Source organism: Monodelphis domestica, chromosome 1, assembly GCF_027887165.1.
Source record: "Monodelphis domestica isolate mMonDom1 chromosome 1, mMonDom1.pri, whole genome shotgun sequence".
Classification (NCBI taxonomy): domain Eukaryota; kingdom Metazoa; phylum Chordata; class Mammalia; order Didelphimorphia; family Didelphidae; genus Monodelphis; species Monodelphis domestica.
In genome coordinates, this window is record NC_077227.1 from 126,495,605 (window position 1) to 126,516,345 (window position 20,741).

The 20,741-nt window shown below is 39.7% G+C and overlaps 1 protein-coding gene and 1 long non-coding RNA gene across 3 annotated transcripts in view; one reads left to right on the top strand and one right to left on the bottom strand.

The window, feature by feature from the left end:
- Window positions 1–1,647: 1,647 nt before the first annotated feature.
- On the bottom strand, window positions 1,648–2,704 carry LOC103106250 (uncharacterized). The gene is made up of 2 exons (XR_460461.2): window positions 2,567–2,704; window positions 1,648–1,846 (listed from the first exon to the last, which is right to left on the bottom strand). It is a non-coding gene; the product is annotated as an uncharacterized LOC103106250 (long non-coding RNA).
- Window positions 2,546–20,741, top strand: part of LOC103106484 (AP-3 complex subunit sigma-2) — an 82,528-nt gene continuing 64,332 nt past the window's right edge. For both annotated transcript variants that reach the window (XM_056806342.1, XM_056806350.1), the window contains exons 1-3: window positions 2,546–2,668; window positions 11,262–11,337; window positions 16,345–16,477. In XM_056806342.1, the coding sequence (XP_056662320.1) occupies window positions 2,577–2,668; window positions 11,262–11,337; window positions 16,345–16,477 (301 nt within the window). In that variant the 5' untranslated portion in view covers window positions 2,546–2,576. The remainder of the gene's footprint in view (window positions 2,669–11,261; window positions 11,338–16,344; window positions 16,478–20,741) is intronic.

The following is a 20,741-nucleotide window of genomic DNA, read 5'->3' on the forward strand; positions in this document are numbered from 1 at the left end:
AGTAGAGTGGCACTCTTAAATCATTTTCTTTTCTTCCTCCTCCTTCTTTCTTCCTCTGACCAGAATGCTATCATCTTTTTAGTTATATTGTTCAAGCATAAAGTGTTTTTCTAATAGCCAATGTTGGCATGTTGCAGCATCTGTTCCCCCTTCCTCTTAATGAAATCTTTATTTCTTAAGGTATAGAAGGTGTTATTTCTATTTCAGGAAAAGGGAGGATCCTAATATGGAGAAGTAGTCAATAACATTTAATTGACACTATCAAAATCACTTTTTGCCAAAGCTGCTTACCTACTTGGTTGTGGTTCAGTTGTGTCTGATTCTCTGTGACCACATTTTGAGGTTTTCTTGGCAAAGATACTACAGTGGTTTGCCATTTCCTTCTCTGGTACATTTTACAGATGAGGAAACCGAGGTAAATAGAGTTAAGTAGCTTGTCCAGAGTCTCACAGTTAGTTAAGTGTCTAAGGCCTGATTTGAACTCATGAAGATGAGTTTTACTGATTCTAAGCCCAGTGCTCTATCTATTGCCCCACCTATCTATTAGATGGTGAACAACGAGGAATGGTGGGGACTAAGGTAATGCCAAGAAGATATTTTTTCCCCCTTCTCTACTTTTTCCTTGGTTATCCCAATCTGACTTCATTTTAGAACTTTTACACCTGATGTATACACATTCAAATCTTATTACCTCTGTTATTTTCTTTCTTTCATATTTGAAGAGGACCCAAATGACATCACTGAGGATGTCTTTTGACTTGAGTATAAATTAGATTTATGCTCAAGTAAGGCAGACTTCATTTCCCAGCCTGTGCAACAGTATTACCCCTATAAGCAGAAGAGCTACAATTTGTGGAATAAATTGGCATATGGTTCTGATTCTACTCCTTACCATGTGGAACTTTTCTGTATATCTTTACTTGAAAACTAAATTGCCCCCACTAAAGTTCTCCAGTGCCTCCTCCTGGCATAAAGGTGAACATGGTTTCTCCAAGTTGAAACCCTAACATTTTGATAGGCTTTATCAAGCTAGGAAGACCTGGCAAGCACCTGTCAATGTGTTAGTTATTCAAGAAGCAGAGTCAAGTTTAGTCAGTAGGTGGTAATTATTTTTGGCCAAAGTAATCCCTGAAATTTTACTAAGACTAGAAAGAGGTTCTGATCTGGGTGAGTTGAGAGATTTGGGAAGTGATTACTTTGTTTTTTATGTTAGGTTTTATTTTTATTATTATTTTTAATTTTTATTGTAAAATATTTTTCCATGTTAAATGATTAATTTTCTCCACCTCCCCCCTCCCCCCAACAAGCAGTTCTACTGGGTTGTACAAATGTTAGGAAGTGATTACTTAATGGAACTGAAGGAGAATCCATAATGATTAAATCATGCATTTTTGGAAATATTTATAAACTAAAGGGCTGGAAAAAAGCTCATATCTGTTCCCAAAGGATTCAGAGGCCTGACAAGAGCCCCAGGTTAAGATGCATCCCTCTAGTACAATTCCTAGTATTATGGGATTTTGAAACTGCAAGTATCTTTAGAAAGTATCCAATCCAACCATCTCATTTTAAGGGGAAGGAAATTCTGAAATAATGAAAATAACGAAAGTGACTTGATTTGCCCAAGCTCACAGTAATGAGTTGATAGGATTCAGCAAAAGAAGGGCCCTTAGAGATTCAACCCTTTTATTTTTACAGATGAGAAAATCCAGGTCCAGAGATTAAGGAGTTTAATCATGGTCACACTGCTAGTCAAGTGGCAGAGCCAGGGAAACTCTTATCTTCTGCCTTGTAAGTCCAGTTCAGGTTTCATTCTATTTTGGGAAGATGGCTTGGTTGCTTCTGACTCCTAAAAAAAAAAAAGTATTCCATATGGTTAGAAACAGCTGAGACCAATGGCAGGCACCATGTGGCAGCCTCTTTGGGGATATAGCCCCACATCCTCTACGTTGGGGAGCTGGTTCTTTTGAGATCAGTTCTCTGGTTCCTCTCATTTTCCATTACTGCTCTCCTGAGATATACTCAATCTGAATTTGTACTGAGGATCACTGGTCGCCTGCTTCTTTAGTACATGGAGAAGAGAAAGCATAGAGCTGGTGTCTGGTCCTGATTCATGATTTTTTATGACTTAATTTTAAATATTTATTATTTATTACTTTATCTCTCCTCTCCGTGTTCTCCTCCCTTATAGTCATAGTTCCCGGTTGAGTGTTGCGCCCCTTCAGGGAAGAGGATACATTGCACAGCTCGCTTAGGAACAGCTCTATTCCTTTAAAGCCAAATCTTGGAAAGGAGAGGCATGGACCATACCATTCCTTAAAACGAGGGGGGTAACAGTTCGGGATTCTAGGGGAGGTGAGGACATTGACCTCTCAGAACTGGACACGAAGGCCAGGACAAGTTAAATCAAGGGAAGCTCGATCTCCATGTGTCCTGAAAGTTGGGAATTGTGTCCTCCTTCCTATTGTTCTCCGGTAGTTCCCTACGGCTTCAACCCCCCCACCTCAAGCATCCATCGTTCCGCCCCAGAGAGGAAGTAGTTGCAAGATCATTCCCATCGAGTCCTAACCTCCATCCCGATGAGCCGCATCTATCACGACAGCGCCCTCCGGAACAAGGCGGTGCACAGCATTCGGCTGCCCGGCTCCTGGGACCCGGCTGCGTACCAGCGGTAGGGCTCCCTTCGGGGCTCAGGCCTGCGGGCGCTTGGGTCTCGGGCAGCTGTTCTCCATGATCTCGGCTCCCCGAGGCTTTCCCTGGCCTGGGAATGGGGCGGGGCGGCTGCCGCCCTGCTCTATAGCCTCGGGCTTCTTTCCTCTTAGCTTGGCTAGAGAATGGAGAAAAACGGGACTGGGGATGGGGTGGGGTGGCGGTCAAGGTCTTTGCATTGGCGGGCGGGGGAATTCTTTTTCACGCCGCAGTTTTCCTTCTCTGGAACAAAGATTTTTAGTGGTTCAAGCGCCCTAGCAGCCCTCGCTGAGGGCTAGACTACTTCGCATGCCGTAATTTACCTGGGGAGTCTGGGGTGCCCCCGCGGAGATCCCGGGTCTCCTTCCTCCTGGCACCTGCAGCCCCTCCGAGGTTCCTCCTAATGCTCACATTTACATAATCCTTTAAGGCACCGAACCTGTCCTCACCTCTGTCCGTTTAGGTGAACTGTGCATAGATCCCTGCACTCCAGGCTTTTCCCACAGAATTGCCAAATGATATTCCCGAAGGGAAGGCCACGTTACTACTCTACTCAACAAACTCCAATGGCTCTCTGTTACCTCTGGGATCAAATGTAAACTCCTGGCATTTCCGAAGTTTTCTCTATATTCTCTCTCTATTTGCTATGTTCTGGGAGGACTTTCTCAGGGCTGCTCATCCACCTTTGGTGTCCATTTTTCACCCTGCCATACCCTGGTTTTACTGAGGTACCAAAACTGAGGACCCAATGCTCAAAAAGTCGTTCTATGGAGGACTGCAACAGAAAGCCCTGGAAAGAACATGAAACCCAAGTGGCCATATATGGATAAAAGAAGACTGAGGACTGAAGAAGGAATTCCATGCAGTCCCATGATCAGACTCCAAGGAGGGAAAGCCCCTGCCCATGCTGATAGATTGACAGGCTAAACCAGGTTGAGGGTAACTGATAGGCCTCAAACCAGTTGGTCACTTTGGGAGGATACATGACCCAAGTGTGTGAAGACATCCCTTATTGGACTGGGCAGAGGGGAATAATTCCAACAGCCAAGAAGTTGGTCAGACATTGGAGAGACCAAGGTCATCCAGGGTGTCCTGAGCCTTGACTTTTGTCTTGCCACTGGACTTTGATGACTTGAAGAAAGAATGAAGCTCACAACTTTTGTGCAGTTCTGGCACTTAAATCCAACTCACAGGCAAGTCAAGACCTCCCAATGATGTCATTGTTTCTCTTTGAAAAGGAAGGACAAACAACAATAACCTGGCCTCTAGTCTTCTTACACTTACTCTTCTTAACAGCCTACAGTCATACCATACTGGCCTACTTCTTCCTCAGGAAGGAAATCTCCTGAGCTCTCTTTGTGCCTTTGAATTGCCAGATTGTTCTTTTCTTCACCTTTTGCCTTAGAATCCCTGACTCTGGCCAAGACTTAGCTCAACCCCCAGTGACTAAAGTCTTTCTAAGATTACCTTATGTCCACCCTATATATTGACATTGTAGAGAAAGAGTCATTGACTAATTAAGAGTTCATTAGGGGGGCAGCTTGGTAGCTCAGTGAATTGAGAGCCAGGCCTAGAGACAGGACATCCTAGGTTCAAATCTGGCCTCAGACACTTCCCAGCTGTGTGACCCTGGGCAAGTCACTTAACCCCCATTGCCTAGCCCTTACCACTCTTCTGCCTTGGAGCCAATACACAGTAGTATTGACTCCAGGAGGGAAGGTAAGGGTTTAAAAAAAAAAATTAGGAAATAGAATTAAGTAGCATAATTTATTGATAGATCCATAAGAGAGATTTAAAAAGTTCCCTTTCTTTAAATCTGAATGGAATCTCAGAGATGATTAATGGGAGAGAATTTTCTAAAAGAACTTTTAAGAAAGGCATTTGATCTAATTGTTCACTCCTTGGGCTGACCTTAACAAGGAAGGTGATCCAAAGAGAGCACCTCTGTGAGTTTGGGGAAAAAAAATTTTTTTTAACCCCTTACCTTACTTATTCTGTATTGATTCCAAGGCAGAAGAGTGGCCAGAGGAGTTTGTGTTTGTTGGGTGCAGTACTGAGCCTGCTTCAATAGGTGGCAGTAAAGTCTGACCTGTTCCAAGTCGGAAAGGCTCTAGTAGAATTTCTGACCAGCTGGAAGTCACATCTAAGTAGCAGGAAAGGGAAACCTCTGACCTCTTCTTGTTTATAAGCTTAGATTTAGATTAGGATAGATATATAAGAAAATTTGGGGGGTTATAGATAAATAGGAAGAGAGGGTAGCTTTGATCCTGTTGAAGGAGAAGAAGGTTCTCATGGACCAGATTGGGTGGGTTGGCTGGTTATAGTTAAGATTTATTAGCATAGGGACCTACATAATATAAGAAATACCTTTCTACCTGCTTACCTTTTACTATCCCTCCAAAATTTTTTATATGTACAATAAATATATTTTTATATAACTGGCCTGAGCCAGAATTCTTTCAGACTATTTAGAGAAGCTATCTTTCTCAAGAGTAAAACAACAGCCTGTCTATTCAGGACACAGCTATTGGAAATACCTATACCAATACCAATAATCTTTAAGGGTTCAATAACCCTTATAACAACATTAAATAGATTTCTAGCTCTTATACACTAGAGGATTGAAACAATAAAAATTTAACAATCCGTTTTGTAAAAAAAGGACTTGAAATTTAACTCCTATCACTTGTAGATCTTTTTTCCCCCCATGCAAGGTCAAATTTAGGCAAAATTTTACTGTGTCAATTTTTTATTTAAAACAAATCCTTTCTCCTTTTTGGGCCAACCCCTTCCTTCTAACCAGACTTTATGAGCAAGAGGGGAGGTTTATGGAAAATCTGGGAATCTAGGAGCATCATTTAAAAGTTTGGCAGCTAGGTGTCTCAGTAGATAGAGAGCCAGACTTGGAATTGGGAGGACCTGGGTTCAAATCTAGTCCTATATACTTAGATATGTGACCTTGGGCAAGTCACTTAACCCCAGTTGCCTAGCATTTACTTTCCTTCTGAATTTGAACTGATATTTCATGTCGATTCTAAGACAAAAAGCAAAAGTTAAAAAAAAGTTATTGGAAACCGTACCTCTGCTATCAAGACCTTTAAATATTCATTTTGTGTTATTCCCCTGCCTTGATTAAGGAACACCAATTTGGGTAAGCTTTGCCCATTGCAGTGGCATGAGTCAAACTTTTTATTCTGCTTTACATCACTATGGCACTGAGGAGGCTGATTTAAGCATTTTAAAGAACAAAACAAAAGAACTGAGCACTAGGTAACTATCCCCTAAAAGCTGGATCTGAATTAATTTTTGCTTTGACAGATGTGGAAACCAAATTATAAAGAAGCAAAATAATTTACTGTACCTCTTTCAGCAAGAATTAGGAGCCAGGCTCCAAAAAGACACCTGATTCTCAGTCTTAACACCCTATTAATTGCTTAATATTTCCCAAATGCAGACTATGCCTTCTCTACCAATTGGTGCCAGCTTCCCACTGGGAAGTGAATGTCCTGTTAATAACTGCCAAGATACAGAGTACTGTAACAGTATTAGCATTGTACTCTCTTGATTTTGTATGGAATGCTGAGTTGGTGCAATTTGGTCCTAGATGTTTTGCGGTTAAATGAGGGTCTGTTTTTTAAGAAATTTTAGTCTTATAGGGGATGTAGACAATATAGTCATTGACTTAGTCCAGGGCTCAACAAATTTGTCTTGAATCTAGGAGCTAGTCCTAAAACTTGGGAACTGGGTTGTTTTTCAGTTTTTAGGGAAAAAAAAATTAAAGGGTGTGGTGGTAGTTGTAGAGAAAGTCAGCAACTGCCTTTACCACAAATATTCTTCCTCAACTTGAGAAGGTCTATATCAAGAGATAAAGACAAAACAGACTGGGAGAGTCTGTATCTTGGAAAAGACAAAGTCAATTTGAGAAAGGAGAAAGACACTGGGAGCTTTTAAGGTAGTTCATTTGACTCATTTTGGGGGTCTTCTAGTTGGGGGGATGTTACTACTATTGCCCTGGGTACTTGTAAACTCCATCAGTAGAGTGGATAAGAAATCAATAATTAAAAAAAAATCCTTAATTGTTCTTTTACAAAAATAAACAATATGGGCATATATGTATAACCCAGTGGAATTTCTTGTCAACTCTGGGAGGGGGTGTTAGATTTAAAATAGTTTTGAGCGTTAAATAGTTGTAGATAAGAGAGTGGGGGCCATAAACTGTGATAGTTAAAATGTTTGGGAGCAAGGGAAATATATATATCAATTATGACCGCTGAAATATGTTTTCTACCGTGTCTTGGGTTTATATAAATATAAGATGGTTGCCAGGGAATATATTCCCAATTTATGAATATGTCCAAGCCAACTGGGTTTTATAGAGAAATTTAATTTATAATACACTGATTATTCAATAGAAAAAGAGAGAAAGTAAGAAAGGAATAAGAATGAAGGGCCTCAAGCCAATAAGGCCTAGACCTCAGTCCTAAGAGATAAATCAGTCATTTGGTTTTATCACTCACCCAAGATCTCTCTAGGTAAGGCCTTCTCATGCCAACCTCAGGCTCCACCTTCAAGAGAGCATCCTTTCAAGAAATGTTTCCAGAGAATCCTCCTCCTGACTCCTCCTGAGTTTTCCTTCCACAGCCTCCTTCAAGACCTCTCCAGGAGCTCTCCCTCCAGGACCTCTCTCCTCTCAGACCTCCTCCAGAGCATCCACCTCCTCCATCTTTAAGCAAACCATCTAAGTGCCCTCCCCTCAGTTCTCACATCTACCAATCACTGTCGATGTCTCCCCTCTGCCAATGGTGGCTCTAGCTTAACCCAGGACCACCCAGAGGTCTGTTTCCTTTGCACATGTCTGTGGAAGGTCATATTCTCAAATAATTAAATCTTGATCTTTGCTGCAGCCCTTCCTAAATCCTGTTACTCTGAGTAGGGTGGAGATTGTAGTTTCCAAGACCTGGTTCTGTCATTCCAAGTATCTCTATTGTATCAATTCTAAAATCAATCATGACTCAAAGAACTTCCTGTTCTATGCTTAAGCATAGGTCAAAGCCCTTTCCATTGTTTAGCAAAAGGTTTCTGTCCTAAAGTAGTCTTAAGTAGGGAGGAGAAGGATCCTCCCATGCCAAGGAGTTTCATATTCCAATAGAGTTCTTACTATCAGTAGGAGATTTTTTCAAGTTTGAAATTTCCCAATGGGGAAATTTCCAACATTCATAAGTCTAAGAAATTTTAAGGTTTACAGGGGGAAGGATGAGGGAAGGGAGAAAACATGTATCATGTAACTATGGAAAAAATTTAAAAATAAAAATAAAAAGCCTTACCTTCCATCTTAGAATCAATAATACTGTGTCTTGATCCCTAGGCAGAAGAGTGGTAAGAGTTGGACAATGGAAGTTAAGTGACTTGCTCAGGGTCACACACCTAGGAAGTGTCTTGAGTTCAGATTTCAACTCCTGGACTTTCTATCTCTAAGCTTGGCTGTCAATCCACTGAACCCACCTAGCTGCCCCTCCAATAACGGTTATTATAGGACTAGGCCATTTTGTACAGCCTGAGTTGGATATTTACAACATTTGATTAGGTTACTTCCTGGGTAACTGGCAGAGAGCCCAACCAGTAATCACTCTGCCACCCACCTCCTTTCTTAGGTGTATAGCACTTAGTGAAAACAGTCCAGAAGCCAATGCTGGAGCAACCATAGGTGAAGTCAAGTTGAGGTGGGAAAGAAGCCCCCAAATAGACAATGATTGCTCTATTCAGGAGCACAGTCAAGGGTTCTTTTCATGTTACATCATTAGTATAATTTAAATATGCATGAGTGAGAAGAAATGTAAGTGGGGAGAATGAAGGACAATTCTCTAGTTTGAGGGTAACATTGTCCTTAAAATGCCAGGCACTGCCGTGGTGACCAGGCAACTAAGATGGGGTGAGCCCTGGAATAAGCTTTTCTTTATTTTAAAAGCCTAAGCATTAGGGCTTTCTACTTTCTCATGAAGTATTTTATAAACTATAAAAATCTTATTAAAATGTCAGTTTATTTTTAGACTAGCAAGGTGGCACAGTGGATAGAGTGCCAAGACTGGAATCTGGAAGATTCACCTTCCTGAATTAAAATAATCTTGCCATAGACATTTGGCTAGCTTTTTGACCCTGGGTAAATCACTTAACCCTGCCTCGGTTTCCTCATCTGTAAAATGAAATGGAGAAGGAAATGGCAAACCATTTGCCAAGAAAACCCCAATGGGGTCATAAAGGGTCAGATAAACAACAAAACCATCTCCTTTACCATCCTGTCCCTTTAATTTTTTTCTTAAACCATTACCTTCCATCTTAGAATCAATACTGTGTATTAGTTTCAAGAAAGAAGAGCTGTAAGGGCTAGGCAATCGGGGGGTGGGGGGGTGGGGGTAGATGGGTTAAGCAACTTGCTCAGAGTCACACAGCTAGGAAGAGTCTGAAGTCAGTTTTGAACCCAGGACCTCCCATCTTCAGGCCTGGCTCACTATCCATGGAACTATCTACCTGTCCTTAGTTCTTGGTTCTTAAACCATGAATTTTTTTTTGTATACTATCTTGATTACTGTAGTTTAGTATAATTAATTTCCTTTGAAATCCTATTTTATGCATTTGTTTTGTAATCTTTAATTTTTTTGTCCTATGTATTTAAAAACAACATTCTGGGGCAGCTAGGTGGCATGGTGGATAGAGAGCCAGGTTTGGAGTTGAGAGGAGCTGGGTTTAAAATATGAGCTCCAACACTTCCTCTCTCTGTGCCCCTGGGCAAGTCACTTAACCCATTTACCTAGCACTTATTCTTCTATTCTTAAATTGTTACTAAGACAGAAAGTAAGGATTAAATACCAAAAACAAAACAATATTCTGAGAAAGGATCCTTAGGCTTCATTTACTACACTGCCAGTAGCATCTAAGATACAACAGAGATTAAAAACTCCTGCTCTAGAGTGGGTGAAGGGGAGCAACATATATATTCTAAGGCAGGTAGAATGAATCTAGGTGAAGAATTTTAAATGTCAAACAGCTGGTTTGTATTTGCTCCTGTAACAAGGGAATCACTTTAATAGACTGATATATATATTAATTTAAGGTCGCCAAGGAATCAGCTATGTAATTCCTAAATGAAAAACTCAAGTCAGCCGTCAGCCTTTTTTGGAGTTTAATTACAATAGGAGTAAGAAAGGAATTAGAGATAGAGAGAGAGAAAAAGGGAGAGAAGGCTTGATAATAGGGCTTGAATACCCCTTCTGTTTAGGCTGGGCCAAAGGGCCCAAGCCCTTAGATAGCTGGGGCAAAGAAAGGAGATCAGTCCCTATTACTCACGTGTCCAAAATGGAGAAACAGTCTCAGAGGCCCCCACCTTCAGCTTCCTTCAGAGCAAGCCTTCTCAAAGCCACAGGAACCACCCCGACCAAGACTCCTCTCTCCTTTCTTCAGTCTCCAGACCCTCCTATCTTTAAGCAAACCCTCCAAGTTCCTCCCCTCCTTTCTCCCATCTACCAATCACTGTTCATCAATTTCCCTGTGCCAATGGAGGCTCTCGCTTAACCCAGGACCGCCCAGAGGTTTCTGGCTTTTGCACGTCTGTTGAAGGTCATATTTTCAAATGATTAAATCTTTACTCCTTTGCTACAGCCCTTTCTAAATCCTGTTAACTTGAGTAGGGTAGAGATTGGAATGATTAAATTTTGATCTAGGCTGCAGCCCTTACTCAATCCTATTAGGACTGAATAGGGTGGAGATTTATTCCAAGTATCTCCATTGTATCAATTCTAAAATCAATCAAGACTCAAAGAAATTCCTGTTCTATGCTTAAGCATAGGTCAAAGTCCTTTCCATTGTTCAGCAAAGGGTTTCTGTCCTAAAGTAATCTTAAGAAGGGAAGAGAAGGAACCTCCCATGCCAATGGGGTTCCCATTCCAATAGACTATCAGTAAGAAATTTTCCAAGTATGAAATATCCCAATGGTGAAATTTCCAACATTTATAAGTCTAAGGAATTTTGAGGTTTACACTCCTCATCCAAGAGCTGGCTCCTGTGTGGGGATACCCTAAGGCTTTGTCCAGGGCTCTTTTCTTTCCCCATCATTCCTCCTTTGGTAGTCTTGTGCACTCCCAAGGATAGGACTGTTAGCTCTTTGAAGATGACTCCCAGATACTCAGAACTAGCCCTTCTCTCTCCTGAGTACCCCCCCCCCCCCCCAATCACCTGCTTTCTGCTGGAAATCTACAAATGGGCAAGTGATTGACTGGACAGGGTCTACTTTTTTCCCATTCGATCTAATGGCATCATGCATAGCAACTGTTTTTCAAACTTTAAAGCAAAATACACATCTCAGCTATTATTGATGTATTTGCCTCTCAATCCTTAGAGAAGTGCCCTGGGTGAATAGAAAGGGCATTTTTCATTCTGTAGAGTTTTTCTTTGTCACTGGGGTACACAGGGATCACCTGGGTCACAGTTCTGTGTTAATGTAGTAGCTTGTGACTAAGAGGCTTAGGGTTAAGGTTCCTTCTTCTTGAAGCCTTAGGATCTCTCCTTTTCTTTTTTTTTTCCAGGGGAAATGGTATCCTCCTGGAAGGAGAACTGGTTGATGTCTCTCGCCATAACATCTCAGATGCTAATGGCAAAAAGGTGAGTGTGAGGTAATCCTTTGTTTTTTTTTTTAATATTTATCTATTTTAAAATATTTTTCCATGGTTACATGATTCATGTTCTCTCCCTCCCCTCTTCCCTCTTCCCTCCAGGAGCTGAAAAGCAATTTTGCTTGATTATGTATATATTATGATGTATTCTTTTTAAAAAGTTTTTAATTGAATTTTTAAATTGTTTTTTTCTGATTCTGATTTTCTGATTCAGAAACAATTTTTAACATTTACTTTCTAATATTTTGTGATCCAAATACTTTCTCCCTCTCCCTCCTCCCTGAGTAGTATAAGTTACACATGTGTTATCAGAGTGTTATACACTTTTTTTTTTTTTAACCCATATCTTCTGACTTAGAATCAATACTAAGTATTGGTTCCAAGGCAGAAGAGCAGTTAAGGGCTAGGCAATTGGGGGTTAAATGACTTGCCTAGGGTCACACTAGCTAACTAGAAAGTATCTGATCCAAAGCTACCCTTTCAAATAAATTTTTAAATGATTTGTCCAGAGTTACACAGGTAGCAAATGTCTGAGATCTGACCTAGTTTCCTCAACTGTAAAATTAGGATAGTAATAGCATCTCCCTCATGGAGTTGTTATGAGGGTAAAACAAGCCATGGAGTTGTTATGAGGGTAAAACAAGCTAATATTTGTAAAGCATTTAGCAAAGTGAATAGCATATAACACTGAGTCACCTAGCTGCTTGAGCAGACTACCCCATGGGAAATTTAGGTTTTATTTAGGAAGGCTTGAAATAAAACAAAGATGATTCCCTTCATTTCTAGGTATTCCCTTACTCTGTCCTTCTACTTATATGTGAAATCAATGTCAAATCATATACACGTATGACCCACTTTTTAAAAAAACCCTAATGTTAAAAAATGTATGCTTACTTTCAAAACAATTAAATTAGGAGGTGATCATTCATTTAAGAAAATAATTATTTTTGTTATAAAATGAAACATTACATTAAAAAATACAAGGTCCTCCACAAATAACTTTTCAGGAACCTATTTATTGCAAAAAGTAGGGTTCATCTCTTTTGAAGCTTTAAAAAAAGAAAGACCCTATACACATGAAAATACTTATTGCAGCAATTCTAGGGTAGCAAAAACTGGTGCTAGAGTAGATGCCCATTGTTTGGAGAATGGTTAAACAAATTGTGGTACATGAATATAATGCAATGATGAAATATGATAAATACAGAAAACTATGGAAAAATTTAAATGAACTGGTGCAAAATGAAGTAAACAGAACCAGGAAAATAGTACTCCCAATGTCTACAATGACATCAATGGAAAGAACAACAAAAGAATTGAAATTCAATGCTGTTCAGTGAAAATGACTTGGACCCTAGGAAGAGACATGAGAAAGTCCCTCCTCTAGCTCTTTGTGCAAGTAGGAAACTATAGGTATGGGATACTGCATAAAGGATCACTTCTTTCATTCTTTATTATGAAGGACTGCTTTCTAAGGAAGGGATAGCAGGAGGGATACAATTTGAAAGAATGTTATATAAAAGCAAAAAGCAGTAATAAAAATGTATTTTAAAAAGAATGCCCTTTGGAACCCCAGTAATTGATAAGGTGCCAACTGTCCCTTCATGCAGTAACTATTACTTCCAGCAATGTGAAGAACCAGGGCATCATAAAGGAGATCCAAGGCCCAAATGAAGGCAAGGATACCTTGAAGGAACCCCACAGAACATGAGACCCAGGACAGGCACAGTTTGTTCCTTTCCATACTTACTTGTTTTTCCTACTTTTCCTAATAGAGAAATCTGTTTCCCATGCACAAGGAGAAATAACAATAATACCATCATCTGCAACATATACTAGAAGAGGGAAAAGTCCATAATACATCCCAAAGGAGCTAGGCGACAGATAGTAGATAACAATTATAACACATTCTTTCTCCCTCTCCCTTCCTCTCTCCCTCTTTCTTCCTCCCTCCTTGTGTTTATAATTATATAACATATAATTATAGTATATAATATACAGTAATTATGTATTTTATATATGTATATAGCTGCCAATTTATCCTGGGATATGTAAGTTTACTTAAATTAACTTAAGAAACCTTAAATATCCTAGCATAAATGTTAAATTAAATATTTAATGAATATAAATAAAAGTACTGCAAAGTAAATGGTCCTTGGTTTGTAAGTTGCAATGACAGGTCATCTTTTGGTGGTATAGACCAGGTGCAACAGAGAGTTCTTGATATTGATAGGTTATTTGGTGAGCTAATTGAGTGAGTAGTTGGGAAGAGTCTAGTGTAGACTGAGTGAATTACTATAAGGCAGTAATACCTCTACGATTTGGTCTTGTGATTTCTCTTGTGTTGTAATTGTGGTATTTTTACCAGTTTGGGATGGGCTCCTGAAACCATATACATCAAGTATCAGCTAGGGTAGGTGAGGGAGGAGTGACAAATGATCATAAAATTGTGAAGTCAGATCAGATCAGACCTGCACTAGGAATTTGGACACCTGGAAGAGATTCATTTGAGCAGTAGTAGGATTATCCACCCTACAGAGAGGCTTCAGAGTGAGTCTTTATTATAGCTGTATTTATCTGTTTTCTGAGAACCAGTGAAGTTCAGAGACACTTAGCTTGATAGCAGGTTGCTTAGTTTTGGGGTCATACTCCTTAAAGACCATATGGAATGCTATAAAAAGGTTTTAAGCAAAGTTGGTGGAGGAAGTACCCTCTTTGATAAATAACAGATACTTTTAGCATTATGGTAAATAGTCCTAATATAAGCCCCATTATTTTCCTATAATTTTCCATTATTCATGGACAGATGTTTTCTATTCCCTTGCCTCAGGGCTTTAGTGGTGAAACACTGAAACAATGAAAAAAGAAGGAATTTAGAGTTAAATAAAAGGATCATCCCTAAACTTGAAAGAGAATGTGTTTCCTCCTGCCCATCTCTCTGTCTCTCTGTCTCTGTCTCTGTCTCTGTCTCTCTGTCTCTGTCTCTCTGTCTCTGTCTCTGTCTCTCTCTCTCTCTCTCTTCCTCTCTCCCTCTCCTCTCCATCTCTTTATTTTAAAATTTTTATTTTTATTTTTTGCTCATCTCTTTAATGAGCTTGTATTCTGATGATTTGTACAACAGACTCGGTAAAGAGTTTTACGTTTTCTATTCTATTATAATGGGTACTTGGCACTAGTCACTTCAATTATTTTCCTGAGATAACAGTTGGGTTAGGATTCTTCATTTCATATTCTTTCCAAATGTAAGAAATAACTATATGTCTGCTTAATTCTATCATTTTCCTATTTTCACTAATTAAAAAAAGTTTATTTACTGTCTTATATGTGCAAGGCCTTCCTCTTGCTTAAGTTCAATAGCACAGAGGATATAGAAACAACCAAAAAAAAAAAAAGACAGCCTGTGGTAGGTACCTTTCAAGGCCTTTAGTTTGGGGTTAAGATCATTAATAGTGGTGGCTCTGGGACAGTGAGGTGGCTCAGTGGATTGAGAGCCAAGCCTGGATGAAGGAGGTCCTGGCTTCAGACACTTCCTAGTATATGATCCTGGATAAGTCATTTAACACCCATTGCCTAGCCCTTCCTGCTCTTCTGTCTTTGAACCAATACACAGTATTGATTCTAAGATGGAAGTTAAGGGTTTAAAAGAAAAAAAGAGGCGGCTCCAGGAGAAGCACCTGGGTGTCCTAACTAGCCCTGTGATATTGAACAAACCAGGTCACTATTCTGGGTTTTAATTTCCTAATTGCTCAAAAGAAACCAGATAGATTAGATAATCTCTAAGGTCCATGCTACAGGGGCATTTATTGTCATTGTCATTGATTGTCATTGATGGCATTATTGTCATTGATGAAACTGAGACACCCTTTTCTAGTAACTCATATATTGTATGTCTTTTTTCCTTGTGCTCTTCCCTATAACTACTGTGGTACTTTGGATGCCAGTGGATGGTATGACACACTAAGCTTGCATTTCTATAATATTTTACAATTTGCAAAGCTCTTTCCTCCCTGCTGCTCTTTGAGGTAGATACTATTAAGTATCATTACCTCTGCTTTCTTTTATTTTGATTGTTTCTGGAAATAAATGTCCCATTTCACACCTCTGGTATATCACTCCACTAAGATGTGGAGTCAGGAATACCTGAGTTCAAATGTGAACTCAGATTCTTACTAGCTGTATGACCCATGGCAAATCACTTAACAGTTTTTTGCTTCAGTGTCCTGATCTATAAAATGAGGATGATAATAGCATCTACCTCTCAGGATTGTTGTAAAGATTAAATGAGATAATAATTGTAAAACATTTAGCATAGTGCCTGGCCCCTATTATAAATGTTAGCTCTTATTATTAAGAGGAACCAAGCACACTTCATCTTTCATTTTCTGAAGTCATAATTGATTATTGCTTTAGTTAGAGTTCCGAAATCTTTAAGAATTATTTCCCTTTACATTATTAGAGTTATAGTTAAACTTGTTCTTCTGATTCTACTCCCATCACCCTTTATCAGTCCATATGAGTTTTCTGTGTCTCTTTTTCATTAATGTCTCAACAATAATATTCCATGTCATATTTTTTTTAGCCATTCCCCAATAGTCAAGCATCCATTTTATTTCCAGTTCTTTGTTCCAACAAAAAAAAGTTGCTTTTTTTCTGTGTTAAATATTTTTGCATGACTACCATTTTACCAAAGAGTAGTAATAATTCCCTCTGGGGACAGATTGGGGGACCAGCACAATATTAGCCAACCTGGCACTCCACGAACAAGCATTTATGAAACATGTACTGTGTGCCAGCTACCAATTCCTCTTTGATCCTCATTTTGATGATCTCTCCCCACTCTAATTCTGTGCTAGCATTCCTTGTTCTAGTGGCCAGGAACAGGGCGTAGATCCTCAAGCCAGAGAAGGTGGGAAGTGTTTTGGGGGCAAGTCAGGCCCCAGAAGCAGTTAGGACATGGCAGGGAAACACATTTAACTGTTTCTCTGCTTGATTATAGGAGCGTTACTATGTGTTGTACATCAGACCCAGTCGCATCCATCGCCGAAAATTCGACTCCAAGGGGAATGAGATAGAGCCCAACTTCAGCAACACCAGGAAGGTGAACACAGGCTTCCTGATGTCCTCGTATAGTAGGTATCTCTTCACGATTCCAAGCTACCCTTCTTCCAAAGGCCTTATTCTCTGGAGCTCTCCTTCCCTTCCCCTATCACCCCAAGGCTTTCCTTACTTCTGCCAGCCTTGCCTTTCTTTTTCCTTCCTTCCAGAATTCTTCACACACAGCCTAGTTTTATCCTAGTATTAAACCAGTCTGGAAAAAAAAAAAAACAAACTCTATTGAGATTAAAACCAGTTGAAAGCTTCTTTAGCCTGAGGTATAACTTGGTTAGTGGGACCCAGTATGGTTGGGGGTGTGATAGAGGCTGGCACTAGAGAAAAAGTGCCAGACTGAAGAATATGTGAAATTGATCATCTTGGCAGGGGAGGGGATCCAGGAGTGAATTTCCGGAGGAGAGAAGACTCTGGCTGAGAGTCTGGCTGAGCAGTGAGGGTCTCTCCGTCTTGAGATGTCGAAGAGAGAAGGTGGATAAAGACTTTCTCCTGAGGGTTACCCACTTTTCCTGCTGGTGACTGGAAATCTTTTGCCCCCAACACTTCCCAATTGAAGGGACTTTCTGAAGAGAAATCTGAGCAGACTTCACCTCAGCTCCTGTTGCCCAGGGGTGAGTCAATCTGACTTTCTCTCAGGGGGCTCAGGCTGCCAAGGCCTGAGTTCCCCCCAAACTCTCTCAGCCAGAGTCTTCTCTCCTCTGGAAATTTACTCCTGGGGCCCCTCCCCCATCGAGATGATCAATTTCATATACTCTTCAGTCTGGCACTTTTTCTCTAGTGCCAGCCTCTATCACAGGGGTCCATTGGTTAATTTGCCCATCTTATCCTCCCAGTCCAAAGAGATAAATAAGAGAAAAAGATAAGAGAACCAGAAACGGCAGCATAGAGGAAAAAATGCTGACTCTCTCTCCCCTTTTTCTGCTCTTAGACACTATTAGTAGGCTGACTGATTCTGTAATAGCCCTTTATCCACATTGGAAGAGCAAAGGGAGTTTCATTTTGAGAAGATTCTTTATAGGGAAGAGAGAGGAAATGCAAAATGAAGTAGGAAATCCTCCACATTTTCTTCTTAAAATATATTTTACAATAACAAATTTACACATAAGTTTTCCAATGTTATATGATTCATGTTATCTCCCGACCCCACTCTTGTAGTTGACATTTTCTTAAAATATAAGGCAATATAGTATAGTGGATAAATAACAAGCCTCAGAGTCAGGCATTCAGGATCTAGATGTAAATCTTTCTCCAATATATACTGGTCATGTGTGGCCTTAAGGCAGTCATTTAACTTCCAAGGAGCCCAGGCAACTCTCAAAGATTATTTAAGTTTCATAACCAGTGCTGATGTGCAATAGTGTATGAAGTGTCCCAGCACTCTTCCACAGTCAGTCACTGATCCCAAACTATTTATGTGATTATGAGGAGATGAGTTATTTGAGGAAGTCAGTCATTTTTCAGTTATGACCTCATTGGGGGTTTACTTGACAGAGAAACTGGAGTGTTTTGCCACATCTTTATCCAGCTCATTTTACAGATGAGGAAACTTAGTCCCACAGGTTTAAGTAACTAGGCCAGGGTCATGTTAGGAATAAAAATTAATCTTGGAGACTTTATACTAAATTTATAAGTATTTAATAGTAAAGAGAAAGATAGAAATAAGGTTTCCAGCCTTTCTAACTTAAAGTGAGATCAGGCCCCAGATTCCAACCTGACATGGTTCCCTCCATATTGCCCTTTGCCAGAGGTGGCTACATTAATAAGCTGGGAGGAGAGAACAAGACCAAAAAGAGGAATGGGAGCCAAGAGACTCCTGAACTTTCCACACTGGTTTTTCAAGCCTTGTCTAAGCCCTTCCCCCAGATCCTTCTATTGGCCCCTGGCCTCTGTATAGCCTATCTCCTGGCCTCCATCATTGGCAGACACTTAACTCTGTGACTCCTCTGTCCATCCACTGGGGTGTCTTCCTGGGTTGGAGGTCCCCCAGATATTTAATTCATGCAGTAGTCCCATAGCTAGGAAGTGTCTGAAGTCACATTTGAACCCAGGTCCTTCCAACTTTAGGCCTGGCATGCACTCTATTGTGCTACCTTGCTGCCCTCTATCACCAGTCATCGATAATATTCTGCAGCCTATTTGTGTGTCAATCCATTGGCCTCTGGGACAGATGAAAAAAAAATTATACATTTTGTTTAAATCCAAAAGGCAAACAAACCAAAAACAAAGTATATCTTCAACCAAAATCTCAGCAGAAGCCCACAAGACTTCCTTTATAGTGACTGAGTGGTCTGAGTTACCATATGCTTTTGTAATGATTATTTGCTAAAAGAGAAAAATGTTTGTGCACTTTTACTCTTGCAAAGTACAACACTGAGTATGATTGTAGCCTGCATTTTGTGGCTATTTCAATAAGTCTTCATTGACGTAGTTGTAGTCTGTATGAATGGTGTTCTTTGCATCAACTTTCTGCATCATTTTAGAGAAATATTCCTACATTTCTCTGAATTCTTCATAGTTGTCATTCCAAGAATTTTCCATTTCATTCATATGCCACAATTTATTCATTCACTCTCCAGGCATGAGGTGCATGATTTATTCCCAGTTTTTCTGCTCTTACTCTTTGAAAAGAATAAAGATAATATCTTTGTGTAAAGATAATATCTTTTTTTGTTGTTATTGAGTTGCCTAGAGTAGAAACTTCTTAATGTATAATGGGATGGAAAGAGATGAACAGTTTTGTAACTTTTATCCTATGATTCCATGTTGGTGTTAGGAGTAGTCAGACCAGTTCCTGTCTCCATTGCCAGTGATTTTTGCATGTTTATTTTTCCATAGCCCTGTCAGCCTTGAATATTGCGACCATTGCGATGGATATAAAGGTTCACCTGCAGTTTTTGACTCTTGTGAGATCATGGTATTTCATGATTCACTGCTGGATCGATATCATCATCATCATCATCATCACTAACATTTATATTGTTAAGTCATTTTTCAGTAATGTCCAATTTTTATTGTCCCCGTTTGAGATTTTCTTGGCAAAGAAACTGGAATAGTTTTCTATTTCCTTCTCCAACTCACTTTATAGATGAGGAAATGGAGGCAAACAGGGGTAAGTGATTTGCTTAGGGTCACACAGCTAATGTATCTGAGACCATATTTGAATTCAGGTCTCCTTGACTTGAGTCTTGGAATTCTATCCATTTTACCGCCTTATCACCAGAAAAGTTATGATGTTGATGGGCTTTTGTGTCATTGAGGCATTTGAAATTATTGAAAACATGGTATGATTTCCCAAATTAAGTTAAGACTGATGCTCTCTTCTTGTTTAACTGTGGGTCCAACTCATTGTCTAACTGTAGTGTTTGTCCAATATACATATACTTATGGGATTGGAGGTACAACAGTGACTGCTGGTCCAATTGAAAGTCATAAATCCAGGCAATCTGTATTTTTTCTCTACTTTATTTACAGGACAAATGACTGAGCCACCTTTTTTTTTATGTAGCTCTAGTTCTTACTGAGAATATTCTAGGTTTTGATGCAGATCAACACAATGTTCTGCAAAAAAAGGCACATCTTGGGAGCAAAAAATCATCTTTTATTTGGAGGGCACTGTGTGGGACAGCCTCCTTCTAAACAATAATAGCTGATTTTTGTGTAGTGCTTGGAAGCTTTTAAAGAAGGTTACAGATGTTACATGGTTTTCATAAAATTCCTCTAAGGTACTTTAATGATACTTTATTGGTACTTTAAGATATTAATAACCCTATTTTATAGATGAGGAAACAAAGGTTGGCCCATGCCTCCATAGCTGGTTAGTATTAGGAGGATTTTAACTCATATCTTTTTGACTGAGTGTAGCACTAGTACACCCTGAGGACTGCCTAATTCCATGTTCCTAGCTAATAATACCTTTATTTGGCATACCTCTCTTTTATTTCTCACTTCATGGTGATGCTCAGCAGATCATCAAAAGTTAAATCCATCACAGAATCTCATCTGATATTAACACATGTTCATTTATATGAAGAGGGCTTGAGGCTTTATTTTGTTCTACAGATTCAACATTTTCTGGTAACAAACAATAGACAGAGTAGGTGTATTTCCGTCATCTCTCAGTACGACTGACATAGAAAGTCATCTGTGAAAGCTTGCCTCTTTCCTTCATGCAGGATAGCATCCCTACAGACACAGACGCTTCTGAAAGATTTTATAAAGCATATTGGAGTCAGGAATTGATGATTTCTTCTTAGTCGCTTTTTTGTTGGTCCTAGTGCTAAATGT